The sequence below is a fragment of the Mercenaria mercenaria genome, chromosome 2 (genome assembly GCF_021730395.1).
Source record: "Mercenaria mercenaria strain notata chromosome 2, MADL_Memer_1, whole genome shotgun sequence".
NCBI classification, from domain to species: Eukaryota; Metazoa; Mollusca; class Bivalvia; order Venerida; family Veneridae; genus Mercenaria; species Mercenaria mercenaria.
In genome coordinates, this window is record NC_069362.1 from 68,348,703 (window position 1) to 68,368,488 (window position 19,786).

The 19,786-nt window shown below is 34.4% G+C and overlaps 2 protein-coding genes across 4 annotated transcripts in view; both read left to right on the forward strand.

The window, feature by feature from the left end:
- Window positions 1–1,780: 1,780 nt before the first annotated feature.
- On the forward strand, window positions 1,781–2,749 carry LOC123562813 (uncharacterized). Its single transcript, XM_045355413.2, has 3 exons — window positions 1,781–1,924; window positions 2,134–2,239; window positions 2,544–2,749. Exons 1-3 carry the CDS (start codon window positions 1,899–1,901, stop codon window positions 2,733–2,735), a joined length of 324 nt encoding a protein of 107 aa, XP_045211348.2. The 5' UTR covers window positions 1,781–1,898; the 3' UTR covers window positions 2,736–2,749.
- A 7,679-nt stretch (window positions 2,750–10,428) lies between these two features.
- The window catches only part of LOC123564194 (uncharacterized), a 35,733-nt gene continuing 26,375 nt past the window's right edge, over window positions 10,429–19,786 (forward strand). The window contains exons 1-2 of one of the 3 annotated variants that reach the window (XM_045357566.2): window positions 10,429–10,493; window positions 19,643–19,740. In XM_045357566.2, coding sequence (XP_045213501.2) covers window positions 19,665–19,740 — 76 coding nt within the window. In that variant the 5' untranslated portion in view covers window positions 10,429–10,493; window positions 19,643–19,664. Of the gene's footprint in view, window positions 10,494–10,592; window positions 12,491–19,642; window positions 19,741–19,786 lie in introns of those variants that run through there. The other 2 variants (XM_045357568.2, XM_053536839.1) reach the window with 2 other exon arrangements.

A 19,786-nucleotide genomic window follows, 5' to 3' on the forward strand; every position in this document is an offset into this window, starting at 1 on the left:
CTTGAAAAGGGAAAACACAAACTTAAAAGGTAAAATTACTTACTTAGAATCACAGAGCATGCGCAACAACCTAGTAATTGCTGGTTTTAAGGAGGAGCCTGGTGAAAATTTAGATCTCAGATTTCGTACATTCAGGACTGATAAACTTAAAATAGCAAAATCTATAGTGGATTCAATGAAACTGGAACGTGTACATCGTATGGGAGCTCCTAGCTCCGAGCCGAACCGTCGACATCGTAACGTAGTTGTTAAGTTTGCGTATTTCTCTGATAGAGAGCTTGTTCGTCGGCAGAAACATTTACTTAAAGATCGGATTATTATTTACACGAACAATTCCCACCGGAAATTGCAGCCCGACGAAGGACGTTAGTACCCCAGCTACAAGATGCAATCAAGGCTAACAAAAAAAAGCTTGGCTTGTTTATGACACACTTTATATAGATGGGAAACCCATCAAGTGCAACTAGGACTGGTCGGAGAATTCGACCAGTGTTCTTGTGTGGAACTGTAATGGTCTTACGGACGGCAAATTAGCGGACTCTGAATTTGTTTCATTAATTTCTAATTATGACATTATTGTGTTAAGTGAATCGTGGACAGGTAAGACTCTAATATCGATATTGAAAATTTCACAGCTCACAACTTTTTTAGAAAATTCAAACATAAAAAAGCTAAGCGTAATAGTGGAGGAATTACAATATATTTAAGAAACACATGTAAAAATGGTATAACTGTAGTAAGAAACCACGTTGACACGACAATCTGGTTGAAACTTGATGCCCAATTTTTTAATTTTGTAAAAGATGTATATTTATGTGGCCTATATTTATGGTCCGATGAGTCACCTGCCGCAAACATAATTGATGCTAACTTGTTTGAGATTGCAAGATTTTAGTCATTTCGAAAAATATGGTTTTGTTGTTTTAGCAGGTGACTGGAACTGCAGGGTATGAAATAGGGCAGATTATGTACTATGTGACAAATCTGTAAATTTTACTGATGATTTGAATTATATTCCCGACGAAACCCTTCCCCGAACCTCACTTGATAACGTGTGCAATAACCGTGGAATTAAAATGTTAGATTTTTGCAAAGCGACAGGTATGCGAATTGCTAACGGGCGTTTTAAAAACACGGATTCATTTACCTTTTACAATCGCAGTTCGAGCAGTGTTATAGATTACATGTTGTTGAAACCGTTAGATTTTCATGTAATCAATGCTTTTGAAATATTGCCTTTTAATACTTTTAGCGACCATGCAGCTTTGTCATTCAGTATAAGCGGCCTTGAACCGAGTCGCCTAGTTGAAAACCTGCAGGATACCGATACCTGTACTTTTTATAAATGGGAAACCGATAAACGGGATTTGTTCAGAAATAATATTATTGGAAGATTAAATGATTTAAATATGACTATTTTGATGAATCCTTGGACACTGATATTTCGGTAAATCGGTTTTCGCAGATAATACTTGAGACGACAGACCCGCTGTTCAAAAAGGTATTCAATCGGAACAAGTCAAATCGAGGGCACACGTCACGTAACTGCACTCCATGGTTCGATGCGGATTGTTTAAGGTTAAAAACTGTTTATGTAAATGCGTTGCGGGCATTCAATACATATAAAAGCGATCATAATAGGACTCAGTTGTGTGATGCAAAAAAGCGATTCAAACATATCGTACGACAAAGGAAACGTTCATATAGTGTAGCAAGGTGGATGAAGTTATTCAGAAGTTGCTTCCCTTTGACCAGTTCTTAGTAGCAACCAGTCAAACATTGCAATAAGTTCCCGCTGTTTATGAATTCTAGTCACATGACCCCGCTTTTTCTTCAGTTGTCCGACATGTTATCAAGTGGACAGGTGGAACTGTTCCATCATTATATAGTTTGTGTTAATGGAGGAGTTTTGGATTCTTTTGAGGTTAGGAAATGTTTTTGTTGCCTTGCAATTTATTTCTTAGACAAGTTGCAAATGAGCTGTGTTTAATTGCATTGTGTTTTTAATACTTAATTCATGTACATGCATTGCTGACATGATTGATGAATTCTAAGATGGCGGCATATTATTAACTTGTTACAGTAATTCTAAGACATCACTGTTTCTATTCTATTGTACACCTTGTTTTGCAGTCTTATAGTAACACATGGTGGCGGTGTCAGTAACCAGCTCACTGAGAAAGTACATTTTTGGTGTGTGTGTGTCTGTGAATTCAGCAAAGAGCCCAATCCACAATTGGTATGTATTTTAACATGTAAACTATGTGATATTGTTATCTTTTTGTTATTTTATAGGTTCTACTTATTTTATGTTAATTAAATAACCATTGAGCAGGCCACTAGACAGGAAATAGCAGCACCTATTTGTGCGACATTGCTTGATGATTATTATATGTATTGAAGTTGTAATGTGTAATGATGAATGTATAATTATCATGATGAATGTATAATTATGATTATGGTATAGTTTAAATGTATGTTGTATACTTGTATGTTAATGATCTCTTTGCAAAAGTATTGAGTGCATTTGTACTTATTTTCAGAGCTTGAGATCTGGGAGATTTGAGAGATCAGGGGGATCAGTGAGATCCAGATTACAGTACATATTCAGTTGGATTATAAATGAGAAACTGTACGAGATTATGTATATGATCAAGCTGATTTTGATAGAACTTTACCGCAAGTGTTACTTTCTAAATATACAAGCACTGAGATCATTTAGTTATGAACATTAAACCGGATAGTCGAACCCACGTCGTCTTATCTTTTTCCTTTAATTTATTTAACAAAAGGGCATAAAGAAGGCCAGGTAACAATAGGTTGAAAAAATCGCGCGAACTTGCTGAGTTAAAAAACAAGAAACCTAGAGACTTTTGGCGACATTTTAAGGCGAAAACTGATAATGCGGGTAACTCTATTTCGGTTGCACAGTTTAAATCGTATTTCTCAGAATTGTTCAGCGATATTAGAACAACTGTTATCGATGACGCCGAATCATTTTGCGAGACCAGTGATTTTAACTTGGATAATCCAACATTTCAAGAGTTAAATGTCCCAATATCGCTGCAAGAAGTTATTGCAGCCGTTAAAAATCTTAAAAGGCACAAATCGCCATGTCCAAGCGATCATTTACTTAATGATTTTTTTATAGAAACTATCGATATACTTGGTAGTCATCTTACATCTTTATTTAACAAAGTTTTCAACTCAGGACATTTTCCAGAGGTTTGGTAATAAGGCTTTATAGTACCCATCCATAAAAGGGGGACAAATCTTCGCCTAATAATTATCGAGGGGTTACCCTGCTTAGTAACTTAGGTAAACGTTTCACAAGTATACTTACAGCTAGGGTCGAGAAATGGTTCGAGGATAATAATTTCATTTCCGACTCTCAGTTTGGGTTTCGAAAGGGTAAGAGCACGGTAGACGCAACTTTTGTACTGCACAACTTAATAGAACATGTTCTTTCACAGAATTTAAGGATGCCTTGTGCATTTATTGACCTACAGAAAGCCTTCGACTCTGTATACCGTAATGCACTCTGGTTAAAACTTTACAACATGGGTTTAGATGGGAAAATACTAAAAATGTTCAAGGCTATGTATGCTGTGGTCAAATCTTGCGTTAAAAATTGTAATACATGTTCAGACATTTTTTAAATATCCATTGGCCTTAGACAAGGCCTAAACAACTCCCCGGCGTTATTTGCTCTTTTCTTAGAAGATTTTGAATTATTTTTGCAAGACACAAACACATCCGGTTTATCAATTTATGATATATGTGTAATAATCTTATTGTTTGCAGACGACATGGTTTTAGTTGGTAATTCAGTGCAGGACTTACAAAATAGTTTAAACAAGTTGTACGATTATTGTCAGCTCTGGGGCCTACAGGTCAATATTGCTAAGACAAAGGTAGTTGTATTCCGCAAAAGGGGCCCCGTAAAACATAATGAGTGTTGGTATTATAATAACCAGCTCTTGGAAGTCGTAAACGACTTCAACTATTTGGGTGTCGTGTTTAATTATACTGGTTCTTTTGTTCTTCATAACCAGTACGTCACTGGAAAGGCGCTGAAAGTGAGAAATGCATTACTAAGCAATGTTAACAAATATGAGCTCAGTCCATTCTTATCTATGCAATTATTCGATGCTTTTGTCGGATCTATCTTAAATTATGCGTGTCCGGTTTGGGGGTTTTCAAAGGCGATGGATCTAGAACGTGTACATCTAAGCTTCTGCAAAACAGTTTTGGGAGTCAGACAAAGCACTAGTAGCGCTGCCGTTTACGGTGAGCTAGCTCGTTACCCATTATTTATTACAAGATACTTTCATATTATCAAATATTGGTTTCAAATTTTATCGTCGGATAACATTATTCTTAAGTATATTTATAACGTGTCATTAAATAAATGCATAAACGGCAATACTACAACGTGGGCCAGCAAGGTAAAGTCTTTACTCAGCCAGTACGGTTTCGCGGACATTTGGAATTACCAATCCAGCGTAGATCCTAAACTTTTCCTACCTTTATTCAAACAAAGACTCATAGATTGTTATGTACAGCAGTGGCGCGCTAGTCTACAATCCAATAGTGTTTTGAACTGTTTATATGTGTATATCAAAGACGATTTTGTCCCGTGTCAATATCTTAGTTTCATAAAGTCAAAATCTTTCCGCCAATCACTGACGAGACTTCGTGTTTCAGCGCACAAGTTACGTATTGAGACTGGAAGACATGGTAGAAATAGAATTGAAAGAACTGATAGACTTTGTCAGCTTTGTGGGTCACGTGACATCGAGGATGAATATCATTTCGTTCTAAAATGTAAAAAAAATGTTTATGTTCAGTTACGCCACCAGTTTATCAAGCCTTATTTTTACAGACGCCCTAGTATGCATAAGTTCATACAATTACTTAATACAGGACATAATGCTAATACTAGGAATCTCGCAAGATATGTTTTCTATGCCAATCAGAAACGTAACCTGATACTATAACGCACGATTTGCACAATTGGGGGAGGGTAATAGGATGATCTTGATTTGAATGTTAGAGTTATACTATAGCATGTGTCCGTGAACTTTGATTCCATTTTGTTTCTTTTAGTGCCCAAGAGAAAAATTTTACCTATTTTACAGCAACTTCCGAAACTTAAAAATTTCTCGTTCATTCTCCGAAGATTTTTACCCAATTTTGCTTTCTATAGATTTTCGTAAACTATTAGCAATTCCTAATTAAGTATGTGACTGTAATATTTTATTTCTGAATTACTAGTGATGTTAGTATAAGTATAATAACGTGTTTACCACCTCTTTATTTTCATATGGTATCATAGCATTTCCAACCACGTTGACCATGTATATTGTATATTGTATGTATGTTGTACAACGAGGTACCTTGTGTACAAGTTGAAATAAAACTTCTGTTCTGTTCTGTTCTGTTCTATAAAACTACATGCCCTGGTTTTCAAAATCAGTCTCAACCATGGCTACTATATACAACTGTATTAGTTGCAATGGCATTGTATCACAGCGTATGCACGCTATTAGCTGCGACGGTTGTGAGAGATGGCATCACAGAAAATGCAAAACTGGTAAAGATATTGATTTTCACAAGTTCTTGAAGTACAGATTCTTTTTAAAAAAACTTCCGTTTACGCGACGCCGTCGCTTCCGTATAATTAAAGTATGTTATTTGCTTTTCTAATATTATATGATTGTTTATTCATAAGTGTTTTCTTTTTTTCCAGGTGCCACTACGGGTATTACGGCCGACCACGTGACGCAGTATGTCCAGGGTACGTGGATAGAAGGAAGTATGTGGCAGCCGAACCACTGGAGTGTGTTCAGGGAGACCATCAGGACAAACAACGACGTTGAAGGTAACCAAACTTTTCAGACTTCTGTAAATTGATGATTCCATGAGATGGACATAAATTAACATAAAGCTGTTTTGTCTTAATAAATTAATAAATTTACTGGCACTTACCTTTAGTTGTGTTGTGGTACTGCCATGTGTTTTGCTTGATCTGTTTGATCATAAATTGTTTGTATGCAAGTTTATGTTGAATGTTATCTTATGTATTAAATAACGATAAATGTAACATTAGTATTTCTGTTTACTTTCAGGGTGGCACAGATGAATCAACACCCGGGCTGATTCGGGGTTCTACCTGCTTGTGCCTTTGCTTCGCAGAGAGGCCGAGACGGTAGATCTCCAAATCAGGCTTATATCAGCCCATCTACTGACGAGGCTACACAGAGCACGATACGCCAGACTCCATGGGGCATTATTTGAGGCTTGTGACCAATACGAAGACGGTGAACTGACGACGACACAGCGTCTACGTAGATGCAGCAACATCGCGGGGCTCGGACCTTCCGCGGTACAAGAAGATGATTATGAATAAATTAAAATCAAAGAAAGTGACATTGGAAATGTGTACATGAAGTGTATTGTATTGTATTGTATTGTATATTGAATGCGTATGTTCTATCGCTTGCTTCTTTTTCTTTTTCAGGGTTGACATGACATGTGTATTATAATGTATAAAATTATATTGTATTGATATTGAATGTGCTATTGTATAATGTATAAAATTATATTGTATTAATATTGAATGTGCTATTGTATAATGTATAAAATTATATTGTATTGATATTGAATGTACTATTGTTTCTTTTTCTTTTCAGGGTTGACATGACATGTATAAAATTGCATTGTGTATTGACTGTGATATTAATTGCTTCTTTTGCTTTTTTCAGAGTTGACATGGCATGTGTATGATAATGTATACAATTGTATTGACTGTGCTTTTCAGGGTTGACATGTGTATTATAATGTATAAAATTGTATTGTGAATTGAATGTGCCATTGATTGCTTCTTTTTTCTTTTTCAGAGTTGACATGTGTATTATAATGTATAAAATTGTATAGTGTATTAAATGTGATATTGATTGCTTCTTATTTTCAGTGTTGAATGTGTAGATCGTATGTAAGTATTATTTGTGTCTTTTGTGATGATGTAAATAAATGTAAAAATATAAAACGCTTTGTTTTTCTTCTGCAAATACATTTTGATGATAGTACAGACTAATTAGAAACATCTTTGAAATGTCGGGAATTTTATGAGCAGAATGTGCCACAATTATCACCTCACTGACATTCAAGTCAAGTCAAGTCAAGTTTATTTGCAAATCGGCAGTTATCTGCCTTTGGCAATATACAATTATGAATATGGCAAACATACAATTCGTACAATATAAAGTAGTTTTAAAGCGTTAACAAAAAAGAAATTCATACGTTACATCATGTAGTTAACATATCAAGCGTTTTGTAACAACTCAGCTCTACGGCTAAAAGCAAATTTCAAGAATTTACATAGATTGTATACTTACTTTTTCTTAGAGTTTGATATAACTCGAACAAATTTGTCAACAGTTGGAAAAGCTGATGGTATCTTATGAAGAATTCTTAAATCTCTATATACTGGACAACATAACAAGATATGAAATTCATTTTCAACAAAATTCTGTGAACATAATTTGCAAAGTCTATCTTGTCTATCCAAACCACTATATCTACCAACTTCAATTTCTAACGAATACGAACACAATCTAAAACGAGATAACTCTTTACGTAACTTATTGTTTCCTACATTATCTAAATATTTCTCGAAACAAAAAAACATCTTTGTATTTTCTGTATAAATCAAGTTTCGACATATTATTAATAGATTCGTGCCATTTCTGTACGAACTGGTCACGCAGACGTTGCTTAAATAGTGCTGTGTAGTTAATATTATTGTCGAAATGCTCCATAACATCTGCATATCCTTGAGTTATTAATAAGGTTATGAATATTAGTAGCCCAGCAATTACCTCTTACATTCTAGAAATGCAAGGAATTTAGCACATTTTAAGTATAATAATCATCGATCATCAGTTAAGCTTTGGGGACCGTTACGCTAACTTCTAAAGATAAGAATTTTAATTCTTTTACTTTAAATATATATCTAAATTTTACTTTTTATAGTATTTGTTTTTTTTTTCTTATCAAATTCATATTTTCAAAATAAATTTAAAACGTTTTAATTTTCAATAGAATTTCTTAAATTTTTATTAATTCAATTTTAACATTTTGAAAAATAAATTGTCTTGCGTCGAATTTAACATTTGTATTTACAAATTGTAAACCAGTAATAAATACATAAGTTTCGTACATAAGAATTAGATTAACAAAAACTAAATCTCTATTTATCTTAAATATTGATCGGCAATTACCCTGTAAACATGAAGTCATTGGGCCAACGACGGAAAACCGTCAAAGGATAATCGTTGTCAACAATGATTAATAAGTATTGTAAATACAGCTGTTGGGCCAACGTTGAACCAACTTTAAATTTCAGTCACAGATATCTCTGCATTGACCCGATATTGATTTTCAGTGAAAGACTTATACAGAGAAAACATCGTTGGCCCAACGTTGGTCCATTAGAAGTAATAATACATGTATATATATATATTTTACGGGTCACTGTTTTATCACAAGCCCCCACAGGTATACACAGGTTGTGTAGGTGTAACATGCGATATTTAATTAATTATTAAACACTTTTCTGCACCAATTCGTAATCAGTTAAATTTGGGCTAATATAACTAAAAACTTATCTGCAGCCGTAATGATATTTTAAACTATTTCAAATCTACTACCTTGAAAAAATTGTGAAAAAAGTATTGAAAAAAACCCTTACTAACTCTATTACAAATATCTAATTTTAAACAATCATAAAATGTTTACAATAAATCTGTTGAATATTCCAGAACATGAACTCTCGGTAACCCGAGTTATGTAAGAAATCCCAGAAAATGTGGTTAATTTTACTCTCTAGGCCAGATTTCTAGCTTTATAGACATGTGAAGTAAAGGAAACTATTATACATGTGATAGGTCTAGATTTAATAAAAACCCGGTCTTCCAGCTATAAACTGTAAGTAGAAGTTTTTTTTTTTTTTTTTAAAAATATTTTTTGATAAAGTTGTGGAATCTTATACAGAATTTCTTTTTATATCCTGTATGCATGTTATATCCATATGACTCGAACATATGTTAATCTAAAGCTGGCGGATGGCACTTGTGTTGAGTATTAAATTTCTATAAATAAAATAACTCATTTTCTTGTTAATTCTAACATATTTTTCTCGGTTAAATACAGACAAAAATTAATTTCATACATTTTACGCAAGTTTATGTCCAGAGGTTTATGTGCATTTCTTTAGTTATTGTTATCAATTTGACGTAGATGGTTTAATCAACATTATGATTTTGTTTTTTACAGGATGCTGTTCAAGGGAGTAATAATGGAGTGCCTAGCATAAAAATATAAAAAGCTGCAACTTCAGTGAGAAAAGAAAACAAACAAACAGAACTTGGATATATAATGAGTTAATACACAGACAGTAATTCACTTTAGTAGGATTTAATTAGTGACTGAAATAAGAAAAATATTTAGATTTATAAAAGACTGGAATCAATATTTTACATGTTGTAGTGATGAAATATTCCGTTATATTTCTTCAGGAAAATTGAAAACAAACTTTAAATAAATGTTAGATTTCTTTTTGTTAAATGTTAACAAAATCACAACTATTTGAAAATAAAACATGTATTAAACAATACTAGTTTTAGTCCTTTTTCAATTTCGTAATCGTTGGGATAGCGTTGGCATCTATCTTTGGCCAACAAAGAAACAGAGTTGGCCCAAATTTGGACCAACCGTGATAGACGAAAAAATGCTGTTGGCCCAATAGAGGGCCAACGATGAGTGTAGGATATCAGTTGTTGGCCCAATGGAGGGCCAACGATGAGTGTAGGATACCAGTCGTTGGGCCAACAGTGTACCAACCGTTGGGCCAACGTTGCGCCAATTAGCGAAATGGCATTGGGCCAACGTCGGAAATCTTCGTTGGGCCAACGAAGAGTCTGCCGTTGGCCCAACGTTGGGCCAACGCATGTCTGCTATCTGGGTATATCATTTATTTTTCTTTTCATTTTCATTCCATTTTTGTAGAAATAATTAGCTTTGAAATTGTCTTTTCAAAATTAACAACTAATTAACTTGTTTGCCACACAAAGTACATCAACAATAAAACGACCAACAAACAATTATTACACTATAACAATAAGTATGACGAAACCACTTCTCAACACCCACTTTTCTTTTCGTTTCCTTGTTCAAAGCAAACATATGGATATTTTGTGGAAAATAGGTCTGCGACGGAGTGAAAATCTAGAAACTGTAACACAATTGTTCTGAAATAGCTGAATTTTGTATGAAACAAAGAACAATTTCTTTTATAGCCTACTAATATTTGCATAGTTACTTCCCTTTATAGTCGGCACTGATACTTTGTATAATAGACATCTCACAGTTACTCCCCTTTATGCAAGTTTGCCACTTGTAACCTAAAAGGTATCGATTATTAATTTATTGTAAGTAATCATTGATACTTGTTACTATATTGACTGCATTTTTACGGGACACATTATTGTTCATTAATGTACTGTCCCAATTATTCTTTTATCTCGTTTCCAGTGATGATTATATGTGACAGAAGCAGGAAAATGTGTAGATAGCAACAACCACTGATTTTAAAGATGCTGTGCCTTATTCCTATCGATTTCGTGGTTACAGAAACATCGCTCGTGCGAGCAATCCGCGTCTCCGAAGTCCATGCAAGTTTTCCGGAAACGCGCATACAGTAACTACGAACGCAAAATATGCGAGAAAAACGGGTAATTTAACGTATACTCAACATCACTAATCTCGCGTCATCACTAATTTCGCGGTATTTGAGTTGCGCCACCTACGTGGTGTTTACCGGGGAAGTTTGTGACCTATTTTACTCATGCTGGCGAAAAATGTTCCTACCTGCTGTTACATTGCTAAATATCTGTCAATATTTATTAAAATTGTATTTTTCACGTATCTATTGCAAAAATCCATGAATTAAGCAAATATTGGCAATGTTTATAAGTTCGTCTACCAGCTGATCGGCATTTGTCCTCATTAATTAATTGATAAGCAAATTAAGTCCCGCCTATAGGTTAGAGGACACAAAATTTTACGTAACATCCCCAATTACACAAAAATGAATGAAATATCGGTATCAGGCGAAACATCAAAACGTCTTAACTCGATGGATTTGAAGGGGGAGGAAGGGATGGGGGCCCCTGACCATCTCCTCAAAATACACCCATGATACTGAGCAGTGAATTTTAACATGTTAGATAACTATCAAATAGAAAATATTAAGTAATAGTACGATTCTTAGGCTCCGCTACATTATGACCACGCCCGTGACCTTGTGATTTAATTGCAAGATATCTGGTGTGTCTGCTGCCCAGAGGAGAATATTTTCGATAGTGCCAATGTAAACAGATAATATAAAACGTTTAAATTGGCGTTTAATGACTTTTGAGTGTTCCAGTTAGTCTGACTTGGATAGCTTTTCAATGTTTGAATCATATTTAGTGTTTTTTAACCTATGATAGTTTGATTGACACAATTGTTGACCTATACCGCGACATTAGTGATGTGACGTCACACGATAACAATGGCTGACTGTTGTTGTTCGAAGTACACATGGATGTTTCTTGAATGATATCTTATTCATTTTCACACAGTTATTGATACATATGACATGAAATATTGTGGTAAAGACAAGAAATACACTGTTGTGTTGTTTCTTGTTTAATGTTACGTTGAATGTCAAGTACCGCGACATTACAGATGAACGGTATATTTATTATTTAATACATGTATGTATAGTTACTGATAACTTTCCATTTTCATTGAAATACAGTGAAAAATACGCCCAATAATAAGTAATATCTTCAATATTTGCCAATATGTTTGACAGAAATCCTACACAGCATCCATCTTATGACATCACGTAAGGTATTTGCCCGCTATCATCTATAACTCACGAAAAAAGTTGAGCGACACTTAAAATATGGAAACCATTTAAAACTCTATTAGCTCAAATGTGGTCATTTGGTTGCATCTGACTCTGTGCACTGACGTGCATGTTGTGAGGAGACACAGCACTTTTCAGTGCCTTTATTGTGTAGAATAAATGAGTATATATACAATAAAGTACTACAGTGTAAATGTGTTGGTTTCATACTTTTTGAAACTGTTAAAGCTTGTTTAGAATCTATAAACGTTTAAAGCAACTTTAAAAATAGTTTTCCTTCTGCTTAAGGAAATGACAATACCTATTTGAATAAATCATTTATCTGAAAGAAACAAACCTGGAATTTACCAAATTTGCACCATTAATAGTAGGGACCACAAACTTTTTATTGCGCAGTATATTTTTGGTTGGAGAAATCAGTGATGCTATTTATAGACGAGCCAATCGCAGCCACGAAATCGATAGGAAAGCATCTGTGTGATTCTGATAATGGAGGTCACGGTGTAAAAGGTCAGTAACCTTGATAAAAACTATGTTTTTGTTTGTTTTCGATGTTCAACGGTCTGAGTTAATTGTTTTGCTTCACTATTACAAAAAAGTAATTTTGACTGATGAGATGTGCAATGCGCATGCGCGAATTAAACAGTTAAGAGCCACGAATTCGTAGGAATAGGGCATACAAGCTACCTAAAACGTTAGATTTTCTGGTAGATGTAATCAAAGCATTGACAGAAATGTATACTTTCTATATGTTATGTGTCAAAAAATTAACAGTTGAACAGCATACAAACATCAACAGATGTCAATAAATTAGTTTTGATTTTTCATTATCCAAAAAGTTGACCTCATTTTATTTTTCCATAATATAAATGTTTTCAGACCATAAGTCACTATAGACTGGTACTACAAACACCACTGACCTATTCAGTACCTAGATGTTGAACTTCCAGTTGGTTGTTCCCTCACAATAGGGACTCTTTAACCAGCCGCCTCAAAACAAAAAGGAAGTGTATAGGGTACGGATCCGTACCTCTAGAATCTGATTCTAGAGGTATGGATCCGTACCGCTAGACAAGTCTGTTAGGGGTTTTCTAGGGTTACAGACCTACTTTTTCTAGAGATTTAGGGTTATTTATATCTAAAATTTGTTGAAAATGAAATGAAAAATAAGTGTAAACCAGTCTTCACTTAAAACTTGGATCTTACTGGTTTACAGACACCAGCGTTCACCCAATTGTTTACCTTCTCTTTCAAAACCTAAATAACTGAGGAACGCCAAATGAATATACTGTTCCGTGCCGATTAGTTTGTTGTCAAATACACAGTTAATAACAGCTAGATTAATGAATAAATCTATCCCTTAAATGAATTCGACTTGAAATTCAGCAAAAATAAATAAATAAATAAATAAATTAGGCATAATAATATGCACCAATTTATTTTGTTATTTAACAAGGTATAATGATAATCGGCACAGAACTGATAGTTTAATAACCAATTAAGCGACATTAAGTAAAAGAAACTGTTTGTGAAAACGTCCCATGTATCTCATAACGGCTACCAAATGTGTGAAAAAATAAAAACACTAAGGATTAATTATCAATTAAAAATAGTTTTTTTTTCCCCAACATATTTAACATTATTTTGTTTAATCTTTATATCTTTTTTTCTGACAGTTTGAATTCTCATGATTTATTTGGTATATTTCTCGGTTATTTACGTTCCGAAAGAAAATGTAACAAACGGATGAACGTTGTTATCTGTAAACCATTTAGATCCAAGTTTAAGGTAATATGTGCCACTCGATTTTCAACGGACTGTTATGAAATTTTGCCAAATTAAAGTTGACTATATTTCCGATTGACTGGTAGTGTTTTCAGTTTTGCGTGTTTTGTGTTCACAAATAGTTTGCACTATGCTGAAAAAATGATGTATATGGTCATGTTTGAAAATATACAGCTGCAAAATAGATAATAACAGAAAACTGGAAAACTACCAGTAAATCGGAAATATCGTCAACTTTAATTTGGCAAAATTTCATAACAGTCCGTTGAAAATCCTTAGGTGGCACATATTACCCAAAATTTGAAATGTAAATGACCCTTAATCTCTTGAAAAATGGAGGACCATACCCTAGAAAAACCCCTAACAGGCTTGTCTAGAGGCACGAATCTGTACCTCTAGAATCAGATTTTAGAGGTACGGATCCGTACCACTAGACACTTCCAAACAAAAATACCCAAGATAGGCAAGAAAAACTGAATTAAGCTTGTTTCACTGCGTTAAGTAAGCTCATATGATACATATATTATTGTTTGTTATGTTTGTTGATTTAAATAACATTGTCTATTTCAATTTTTAGGTTATTTGATATACATCTGTATTTAAAACTATCAATTTCATAATATAAGAAATACATTAAACTCTATGAAAACTGTAATTCGTCATATCAATGAACCTAGCGAAGGTAAAAGGTAAAGGTTACAAGGTAAAATACGTATATGTACACGCAATTATAACAATATTTAGCACACTCTTTATGTTAAACGATCATTTTCCTACAGATCAGCGTACATGGCGTTTTTAATCTAAAAATCTGGGAATAAATTTTTTCTTCGGTCTTTTTTTCAAGGATTTCCCGAACATTATATGCAAAACAAGTCATATATACGTAATGTTCTATCTTAAGACTAATGATTCGGGTACCTGTTCACTCTGGGAAATGCCGTAGTTTTCCAGAATAACCGCGTTTCTATTGGCTGTATAGTGAGGTCAGATTTCTGGAAAAAGTAAGAAATGGTGGTTGCTACTCGAACCTGCAACTTCTGCTTGCAAGTCAGTCTAGATGCTCTGCCAACTGAGCTTGTCGGACAATCGATATCAGACCTATTAGTCCAACTAATTTGACGTGATCCTAGGAAATATTGAGATAAATTTTTCAATGTCCCCATTCGCGTCAAACACTCAAAAGACCAAAATAGTTGAAGCAATTTCCAATGTTGGCAATGAAATTTTCATCGCTGCCCGATGTTTTACATGCTATAGGTTTAAATGCTGATTATATAAAGAATTGGCCATAAATTCTAATAAAACTTACATGCATCAAATGGGGATTGAATTCCTCATTGATTTATGTAAAAATTATCAAATATTACTACTGAGATTCATCCTTTATTATTTTGGTCCTTCAAAGTTTTGATGTTTAGATTTCCAGTCACAAGTATAAAACAATCTGAACGTCGAATTATTTTGACTAACAGACCTATATATTATATACATTTTATACACACTGCTACATATTTTTATCATTGGAACAGCATATTTGGTAGCCTTACTGAACTTACTCATTTGGCATATCGGGATGACTTATTAGCTCATCTGATTTTTTGAAAAAAAATGATGAGTTATTGTCATCACTTGAGCGGTTGTCGGCGTCGGCGTCGGCGTCGGTGTCGGCGTCTGCGTCGGCGTCGGCGTTGCTTGGTTAAGTTTTATGTTTAGGTCAGCTTTTCTCCTAAACTATCAAAGCTATTGCTTTGAAACTTGGAATACTTGTTCACCATCATAAGCTGACCCTGTATAGCAAGAAACATAACTCCATCTTGCATTTTGCAAGATTTATGGCCCCTTTTGTACTTAGAAAATATCAGATTTCTTGGTTAAGTTTTATGTTTAGGTCAACTTTTCTCCTAAACTATCAAAGCTATTGCTTTGAAACTTGGAATACTTGTTCACCATCATAAGCAGACCCTGTACATCAAGAAACATAACTCCATCTTGCTTTTTGCAAGAATTATTGCCCCTTTTGGACTTAGAAAATCAGTTTTCTTGGTTAAATTTTATGTTTAGGTCAACTTTTATCCTAAACTATCAAAGCTATTGCTTTAAAACTTGCAACAGATTTTCCCATCATAAGTGGGCCCTGTACAGCAAGAAACATAACTCCATCCTGCTTTTGCAAGAATGATGGCCCTTTTGGACTTAGAAAATATCAGATTTCTTGGTTAAGTTTATGTTAGGTCAACTTTTTCTCTTAAACCATCAAAGCTATTGCTTTAAACTTGCAACTGTTGTTCACCATCATAAGCTGACCTGTAAGCAAGCAACATAACTCCATCCTGCTTTTTGCAATAATTATTGCCCCTTTTGGACTTAGAAAAATCATTTTCTTGGTTGAAGATTATGTTTAAGTCAACTTTTCTCATAAACTATCAAAGTTATTGCTTTAAAACTTGCAACAGTTTTTCACCATCATAAGTGGACACTGTACATCAAGAAACATAACTCTATCCTGCTTTTTGCAAGAATGATGGCCCTTTTTAGACTTAGAAAATCATGGGTAGGACAATATTTCTATTATACAAAAAAAATCAGATGAGCGTCAGCACCCGCAAGGCGGTGCTCTTGTTTTATGATCTGATATCCCTCTAAGCCTTACCCGTATCTGCATTTTACTGTTTGGAAAACGAAGACATTAAAGAATCCAAAAAAGTCATAATATTTTTCTGGTGAAAGTTTGTGGATACAAGACACAACCATTTCATATTTGAATAAAATAAGCAAACAGCAACAACTTTATTTCTGGATTTTCTGTTGGCAAGTGCACAGGTTTGCCAGAACTGGAGTGTGATGTCGTATGTGATGGGGGTTCCACATACTTACACTATCCACAAACTTAGGCTAGATAACAATAATATACTGGTCAGACTTACTTGCTTTAATAAATTAAACATTAATACAGTTCATGTAGAAACTTTGAATGGGTTGAATTTAATTCATTATTTTAAATAAGAGACATAGATCTTTGAAAATATGATGTGACTGGTGCGAGTAGATATATACTCTGACACCGGTTTTAATAAACAGTAGACTGCCGATAACACTAAATTGCAGAAACAAAACACAAAAAACATATTTATAAAATGTAAGCGAGGCAAGTTTATGCTTTAATGTCAACATAAATTCATTATCAGAGATGTAATCAATACAAATACTTAATTGTACATATACCAGAAAACATTCACAACGGATTTCATTTCCAAACAGAAATATGCAGATTTAGTTTGAATGTGACAGAGACAGTGACAGACAAAAGTTATCATGCTTTTCTGAAACGTCCTATCATTGGACTTAAAGGTCCAGTACTAAGGAAAGTGAACATTTTAATTTCATTTAAAAAGCAGAGAAACTATTTCATTTTATTGGAAAATGAAAGTTGGTATGTAGAAATTCGAAATAAATCGCAGTATATGTACAGTAATTTTTCTATGAATTATGAAGAAAGTTAAAAAGACCTGGGGGGTCATTCTGTCAATTCATTGAAATTTCAACATAATACACATACATTTCTTTGAGTTCCAAAGACCTTCTGTAAATTTTGACCTGCCAATCTTCATTATTTAGTGTCTTGCAGAAGTCTATGCACTGGCTATGAAAAAAATTGCCAACTCACTTTCCCTTAGTAATGGACCTTTAAAGAGTCATAAGGCGTGGTAGTGTTTTTTGTTGTTTTTTAGCTCACATGTCACAAAGTGACAGTGTGAGCTTTTGTGATCGTGCAGCGTCCGTCGTCCGTCCGTGCGTCCGTGCGTAAACTTTTGCTTGTGACCTCTCTAGAGGTCACATTTTTCATGGGATCTTTATGAAAGTTGGTCAGAATGTTCATCTTGATGATATCTAGGTCAAGTTCGAAACTGGGTCACGTGCGGTCAAAAACTAGGTCAGTAGGTCTAAAAATAGAAAAACCTTGTGACCTCTCTAGAGGCCATATTTTTCACATGATCTTCATGAAAATTGGTCAGAATGTTCATCTTGATGATATCTAGGTCAAGTTCGAAACTGGGTCACGTGCCTTCAAAAACTAGGTCAGTAGGTCAAATAATAGAAAAACCTTGTGACCTCTCTAGAGGCCATAATTTTCATGGGATCTGTATGAAAGTTGGTCTGAATGTTCATCTTAATGATATCTAGATCAAGTTCGAAACTGGGTCAGCTGCGGGCAAAAACTAGGTCATTAGGTCTAAAAATAGAAAAACCTTGTGACCTCTGTAGAGGTCATACTTTTGAATGGATCTTCATGAAAATTGGTCAGAATGTTCACCTTGATGATATCTAGGTCAGGTTTGAAACTGGGTCACGTGCCATCAATAACTAGGTCAGTAGGTCAAATAATAAAAAAACCTTGTGACCTCTCTAGAAGCCATATTTTTGATGGGATCTTTATGAAAGTTGGTCAGAATGTTCATCTTGATGATATCTAGGTCAGATTCGAAACTGGGTCACGTGCGGTCAAAAACTAGGTCAGTAGGTCTAAAAATAGAAAAACCTTGTGACCTCTCTAGAGGCCATATTTTTCACATGATCTTCATGAAAATTGGTCAGAATGTTCATCTTGATGATATCTAGGTCAAGTTCGAAACTGGGTCACGTGCCTTCAAAAACTAGGTCAGTAGGTCAAATAATAGAAAAACGTTGTGACCTCTCTAGAGGCCATACTTTTGAATGGATCTTCATGAAAATTGGTCAGAATGTTCATCTTGATGATGTCTAGGTCAGGTTCTAAACTGGGTCACGTGCCATCAATAACTAGGTCAGTAGGTCAAATAATGAAAAAACATTGTGACCTCTCTAGAGGCCATATTTTTCATGGGATCTGTATGAAAGTTGGTCTGAATGTTCATCTTGATGATATCTAGATCAATTTCGAAACTGGGTCAGCTGCGGTCAAAAACTAGGTCATAAGGTCTAAAAATAGAAAAAGCTTGTGACCTCTCTAGAGGCCATACTTTTGAGTGGATCTTCATGAAAATTGGTCAGAATGTTCATCTTGATGATATCTAGGTCAAGTTTGAAACTGGGTCACGTGCCATCAATAACTAGGTCAGTAGGTCAAATAATGAAAAAACATTGTGACCTCTCTAGAGGCCATATTTTTCATGGGATCTGTATGAAAGTTGGTCTGAATGTTCATCTTGATGATATCTAGGTCAGATTCAAAACTGGGTCACATGAGCTCAAAAACTAGGTCACTATGTCAAATAATAGAAAAAAAACGACGTCATACTCAGTTCAAAACTGGGTCATGTTGGGACAGGTGAGCGATTCAGGACCATCATGGTCCTCTTGTTTAAGTTTTGGGGGAATGGTGGCAGGGTACAGTTTACATTATCATATACATCTAGAAAGGGTTTTATTGATTGGGATATGTAAAAAAAAAATTATATTTTTATTTCGAGGGGCTTTTTTTTAGAAATAGGGGGGAAAAAATAATTTTTTGGGCCGGGGAATGGAGCCAAATTTCAGCCCCAATAATGGACCAAAAATCACTGCATGGTAGACTGAAAACTGTCCTACATGCTTTAAAGATATATGTTTTTGTGTATTTCACATGTGATGTATTCCATGAATCTTTTATAGCCACAAAATCACCTGTCATCGTAAGTGTGTAAAATGCTAGCGAATATTTCTAGGGTTACAGTTACTATAGGTGATAGATATGTATTGTCATTTTGAGAAATATGCCCAGTTTCTGCAGCAGAAATACAGTGCCATACTAGAAGCATAAGAAGTATAATTCTTTGGTAGTGTGAAATCCAGAATGATTATGTAATAATGTATTTAATATTTTAGATGATAATATTACCGTATGTCTCTGTTTTACAGATTTAGATGCCACTCATTTAGGATGGGATATCTACATGACCGCATTGTGATAATCAGCAGTTTTGTATTGATTTCTTACACATTTTTGGCAAAAGCAGGTATGTAATTTAACCCTTTTTTATACGCCCGTTTGAAAAACGGGAC